General features: G+C 54.0%; 1 protein-coding gene across 1 annotated transcript in view; it reads right to left on the reverse strand.

The window, feature by feature from the left end:
• LOC101355039 (solute carrier family 13 member 2-like) overlaps window positions 1–5,915 on the reverse strand; it is a 7,844-nt gene extending 1,929 nt beyond the window's left edge. Inside the window, exons 1-8 of the mRNA XM_012558115.1 lie at window positions 5,769–5,915; window positions 4,849–4,985; window positions 4,534–4,739; window positions 3,835–4,015; window positions 3,595–3,717; window positions 1,557–1,775; window positions 1,237–1,325; window positions 824–945 (exon numbers count right to left, since the gene is read on the reverse strand). Of these exons, the coding sequence (XP_012413569.1) occupies window positions 824–945; window positions 1,237–1,325; window positions 1,557–1,775; window positions 3,595–3,717; window positions 3,835–4,015; window positions 4,534–4,739; window positions 4,849–4,985; window positions 5,769–5,867 (1,176 nt within the window). The 5' untranslated portion in view covers window positions 5,868–5,915. The remainder of the gene's footprint in view (window positions 1–823; window positions 946–1,236; window positions 1,326–1,556; window positions 1,776–3,594; window positions 3,718–3,834; window positions 4,016–4,533; window positions 4,740–4,848; window positions 4,986–5,768) is intronic.
• Window positions 5,916–5,942: the final 27 nt, after the last annotated feature.

Consider the following 5,942-nt stretch of genomic DNA (forward strand, 5'->3'; position numbering starts at 1 on the left):
GCTGGGGCAGAGGGGACCTTGCTCCTGTCAGGCAGGGAGAGTTGGGGAGGGCCCTGGTGGAGGCTGGAAAGAGTCTGACTGGAGGATGGGGGCATCCACAGGGTCAGAAGAACTTCGAGGCCTTCAAGGCACCCCCACCCCTCTTCTCCCACACCCAGGTCTGTAATGCTGTCTTTCTCTTGTACAATGCCACATGCCCAGCACAGGGCTTGGCACAGCTGGTACTCAGTGAATGCTTGATGGATGAACTAATCACAGAACCAGGAGCCCACCCCCTACACCAGCACTAATTCTTAACTCAGGGAAGCCCCCTCCTGTCTATGCAGTGAATGAGCTCAGCTGGGACACTGAGGCCCAGGGTGCAGCTTTTCTTCAGGGATTTCCCTTTTGGAAGGTGGCTCTGGCAAAAGATGCACTGATCCTCGGAGCCTGGCGCCCCCTGGTGGCTGCAGCAGGCAGACTGTGTTCAACCGAGGCCAGTAACTTGGTAGCTAAAGCTATTGCATTCTCTGCCTGGCAGAGGGGAAAGGAGGAGGCCGCCTGTGGAGGGGTGGATAGAGGTGAGAACAGGCTTCACCCTCTAGAGAAGCTTGCCTTCCCTTTGTCTTTGACCCCAATGGGGAGAGGTTCCTATGGCTGGGTTTCTGCCCCTCCCTCATACTGGCTCTACTCTAAGTCCCTTCAGCTGCCACAAATTCTCTGCCCACTAGGGCAGCTCTTAAAAGGGAACCAGGTCTCCCCACTTAGGATAGAAGTAGAGCTCCTCTGTCTCTGCCACAGGGTCTCCTTCAAATAGACTGGGGAGGGGCTGGAGGTTTCTCACCTCACTGCCCTTGGCCAGGGCAAAGCCACCACCCAGTAAGATCACGACATTCCAGTGCATCTTCTCATTCACCGTCTTCCAGTTGAGGAGGGCAGGAGGGGCCTTCAGCTTCCCTGGATTTTCTGCTCCCCAAACAGAGGAGGAGGGGTCACCAAGAGAGAATTGGCCTTCCCTCCCCTCAACTCGGGATGTCCCCATGTGGGTCCCTATCAGAGCCTAACGCATTCAGGAGGAGATCCTCAGTTCTGCAATATTCTGACTTTGCCCCTGAGTCCCTGTGACCTCGGCAAGTCATCCCAATCTCTGGGCTCTGTCTACTCCTGCCAAGTGCAGTCAAAGGTACATGACATGCCTGAAGACAGGGGTTGCCCAGATGACCGGAAGCCTTTTCTTGCCCCAGACCAGATGCTTACCTGGGTCCTGCGTCAGCCCTGGGATCTTGGAGGGCACGATGAACATAATTACGCTGATGAAGATGGCCACTGTCCCATCAGACAACATGCTGTGGGTGGGGCAGGGAGAGCAGGCTTAGTGTCTCAGGGTAACTCAGGACCACAGGATGGAGGGGTGGCAGAGAGAAGCCCCTCCCACAGACATGCCAACCCCTCCTGGGAAGTTCCTACCTCCCCTGTGTTATGTTCCATTCTGCACTGGGGGCCCTGCCCCCCTCCGTCTTCCCACAAATGTATGAACTACAGGGGTGTCATCCCCACTCCTCTGCCTAACAACTCACCTTTCCCCCTCAGCGTTGGGAAAAGCCAGGTTGCCCCAGCCAAGGAAAAAGCCTGGCTCCCGGGTGAACCAGAGCAGCACCAGGGTGACAAAGAAGAAGGTGATGGCCTTTTCTGCAAAGGTCATGGGGCCCAGCAGCCTGTGCTCTGTCTGGATGACGCGGTAGGCTGCCTGCTCTTGCTCTTGTGCCTCTCCCCCAATGCCGAAGTTCTTCCGGAAGCTGCAGACAGAGGGGTAGGGACCGCTCATGAGGGCCTTGCACCAGGCAGGGGAGCAAAGGACTCCTAGTGCCTGTTATGTGAAGACTGAGGTTATGGAGGGCACCTCGGGTCACTACACTAAGGCCCTGGATCCACTCAAGGTTCTGGAAGAATAGAATGCTCTCAGAGTGCCATGGCTTTTGTTTAACAGGGGTAGGGCTAGGGCAGGGGAGGCTGGTTTCCCCCTGCTTGGCCGTGTTCCATCTGTCCCATGGACCCCCTTTCCCTCCAAGTGTTCTATTCTGCTGAGCCCTCTCTTGCCCAAAATGAGGAGGGCCTAGCAGCCCAGACCCTATGCCTCCCCTTGGCCCTGAGTCACACCTCTCCTCCCCCAACCACCTTTCAGGAAACCTTTCCCTCTTCTACCTGCTTCTGGGTATCCTCTGCCCAGCATGAGCCCCATCCACATTGTCCTCAGAGGCACAGGAGACTGTGGCCCACTTCCTTGTGCCTCTTACTTAACTTGCGTTGACATTTAACTTTTCACTTGGGTAAATCTCAACTCCCTTGCTGGACTGTGTGTTCCTCAAGGGCAAAGACCATGCTTCACAAATCTTCGAATCTCCCATGGTGCCTTGCATCATGCTGTTCTCTTTGACTACCTCCTTGCTTTGTAACAGCTTCCAATCTCAATTCAGTCTCCTTACACCTGCCCAAGTGATTTTTCTAAAGAACAGCCACTATGCTTAAAAACTTTCAATGGCTCCCCGTTCCCTGTGCAGGAAGGGCAAATAACATAGCACTCATACCACTGCTTCTCTACCCACTACTTATGGCTGACATCACTAATCAATCACAGCACGTGATCCAACTGAGGCCAGAAGGGCCTTGCAATGATTTTCAACTTAGAGCTCCAAATAGCTACTAGTTACCCAGGTTTTGAAGTAGGAATAAAACCTATTTGCTCCTGGTGGCCTCAAAGACAAGGTCCAAACTATGAAGCCCATAAGATCCTCCATAATCTGCCCCTGCCTATTTTTCCAGCTACATTTCCTGACATGCCATTTTGCACTTTATATTTCAGCTACACAGAACTAGAGTTCCCCCAAACACATTATGTTATTTCTTGTCTCTGTCCCTTTGTACTAGCTGTTCCTGCTGCCTGGAATGCCTGTACTCTGTTCTCCACATGGCTGACTTCTGGTCCTGCAAGATTCAACTCCAGCATCATCTCCTCCTACCCTGGGCTGAGTTAGGCCCTCCCTCCTTTGTGCTCTCACAGTACCTAGGCTTCCCTCTGCTGTGACCCTCAGCATATATCCTCACCCATCAGATGGTGACTTCCAAAGACAGGGACTGTGCCTCATGCCTCTTACCATCTCAGTGCTCAGGATAGGGCCAGGCATACAGTAGGTGCTCAATAAATGTGTTTGTAACTGAACACACTCAGTGTACACTCATTAAACATTATTAAAGGACTATGGAGCACTATGGGAAGGGGCACTTTGGGAAGGGTCTGGTCTGGGCATCAGGAGACATGGTTTTCAATCCCAGCACTGATAAATCTAGCTGTGCACCTCAGGGCAAATCTCTTTCTCACTCCTCAAGCCTCAGTTTGCTCATCTGCTTAATGGGATATTATTCTTTACCGGGTAATGCCTGGGGTTGCTGGCAACCAAAATGGGGATACAAGTGCACAGAGGGGCCATGGGAGGGAGAAGTCTTCCCACTGGGGTCATGATTATATAATTTCTCAAAATGGAGTAGCCTCTGGGCCCCGGAATCTCCCAGAGGTTAAGGGCAGGGACCAGGGCATCTCCCACCCATTCTACCACTTACTTGAACCCAAGGAAGGCGATCTGCAGCCACAGCCAGGCCAGCAGCAGCAGGATGACCATGGTGGGGAATGCAAAGCCAAACCAAGAGGCAAAGTTCACCACGTTGGCGTTTTGGGGGAAGAGCCTGAAGTGGGATACAGGCTGCTGTGTGGCATTGCCTGGGCTACCTCCCAGCCCCATCTACCTCCCAATGAGCTTGCAACCCCCCCACCCCCTGGTATCCCCCTTCCTCAACACTCACGAGTTGACTTGGCCTTGCAGCACCAGGTTGGGCGTGGTGCCAGTCAGCGTGGCTATGCCCCCGATGCTGGCCGAATAGCACACGCACAGGCTCATGCCCTGGGTGAAGCGAAGCTGCTCCTTGTTGTGATGTACCCGTGGCCCAGAAGGAGCAGGCAGGGTGGAGGGGAACTGCCCGTTATCTGGGAGCAAGGGAGAGCTCAGGCAGGGGGTGGGCACATAGCTTCCTGGGACATCTTGTTAGACAGTCACCTGAGGTCTGGGCTGGGAGGAGGACAGAGGCTGCCCCAAGGTCTCATGGGTCCAACACTGCCCAGAGTCTCAGGCTGAGAGGACCCTCAGGTTCTGTCTGGTCCAACCTCCCCCTTGAGAAGCTCAGAGAGAGGAAGAGGATGATTCATGCCACAGACAAAGAATGGAGACTAGAACCCTGGCTGCCCACCTAAACTCCAACTCTCTTCTTGCTAGGGAGACCAACCATCCTGGTTTGCCCTGGACCAAGGGGACTCCCAGGATGCAGGACTTTTAAAACCGAAAAAGTCGTGGGCAAACCAGAATAAATTGGTTACTGTACTTCTGGCATCCCTCTTCCTTTTCCCCTAAGCCTCCAAGCTGACCACCCCTGGGAATGGACATCCCCTCGGATCCTCCCCCAGAGCCAAGGGCTTGAGGGGACAGGGTTCAGCCCCATCTTTCTCACCAAGCTTGGTCACTTCCTTCTGGCCACTTGGTTCCTGGAGCTCGAAGGTGGGGTTGTTGCTGCCCTCCTCCACGTCCTTGCTGGTGGGATTGCTGTGCAGCTGCTCCAGGACAGCGTGTGCGATGGGCACCATCATGGCTGTGGTAGCTGTGTTGCTGATCCACATGGACAGGAAGGCTGTGACCACCATGAAGCCCAGGATCAACCTAGGGATGGGCAGACAGACACATTGGTGTTCCAGTGTCCCTTCCGGGACTGGATATGTAGGATGCTGCCCCGTCCCAGGCTCTCCTGCCCTGGAGTGTGGGGACTTACACGGCAGGCCGCACCCCGATGATGAGGAGCACGCGGAGGGCGATACGTTTATGCAGATTCCAGTGCTCCACAGCGATGGCCACCAGCAGCCCTCCGATGAACAGGATACTGGTGTCACTCAGGTACTCGATGCAGACCTGGTGGGACAAGGTCACAGCTGAGAGGCAGGAAGACCCTGAGGTCTCCTACAGTGCTCCTGGGCTCATGGGACGCAGCTATAGATGCACAAATAGATGCTGGTCCGCTAGTCTTTGGATTATCTGACGTTCAGTATTAGTTTCCTCTCCTCCTGCCAAACTCCCTCTTTCACCCCTCAGGAATGATTGGGAGAAAACGTAGACAGATTTCGCTTATGTTTCAAGTCATGGACTAGGAGATAGATAATTTTACTCTGTTTCTATGATCTAGGGTTGCAGTTCCCAAAGTGTGGTTCCCTGACCATGTCCCCAGCACCATGTGGAACTTGTTAAAAATGAACATACTCAGGCCCCACCCTAAGCCTACTAAATTGGAAACTCTGGGTGGGGCTCAGAAATCTTTGTTTTAACGAGCCCTCCAGGTGATTCTGATGTATGCTCAAATTTAGGAACCATTTAACTAGAGGAATACAAGCTCTTTAGCTGCCTTTCAAGGCCTTTTCCTGGGTCACCAGGCCCTTCCACTTCCCTGGCTTAAGCCTAATCACTCCCACCTTGAATTAAATCTTAACACGAGCCATACACTCAACGTTTCTAGAATGCCTTCCCCCTGTCTTCTAGCTGACTACTCCCTCAGTGCCCTCTCCTCTTCCAAGCACAAGCAGGGATCCCTCTTCCATGTGCCCACCTATGATAGGCTTCCCTGGTCACTGGAATCCTGGGGAAGACCTTCCCCTCTCCCTGCCCCATGAGCCCTTTCTCCTGAGGATGGGGGAGTCTCACCTCAGAGGCATCCATGATGCCCATCATGGGGAACAGGAATACAGGGAAGAGGGCAGTGACTGCCACGGGCAGAGCCTCGGTGCACCAGAGGAGGGCCATGAGGATGATGACATAGCCGCAGTAGGCTTCCTGTGGACGGGAAGGGAGCAGCAGAGCCGTTGGAGGAGACAGGCT

Source organism: Trichechus manatus, unplaced genomic scaffold (genome assembly GCF_000243295.1).
Source record: "Trichechus manatus latirostris isolate Lorelei unplaced genomic scaffold, TriManLat1.0 scaffold00138, whole genome shotgun sequence".
NCBI classification, from domain to species: domain Eukaryota; kingdom Metazoa; phylum Chordata; class Mammalia; order Sirenia; family Trichechidae; genus Trichechus; species Trichechus manatus.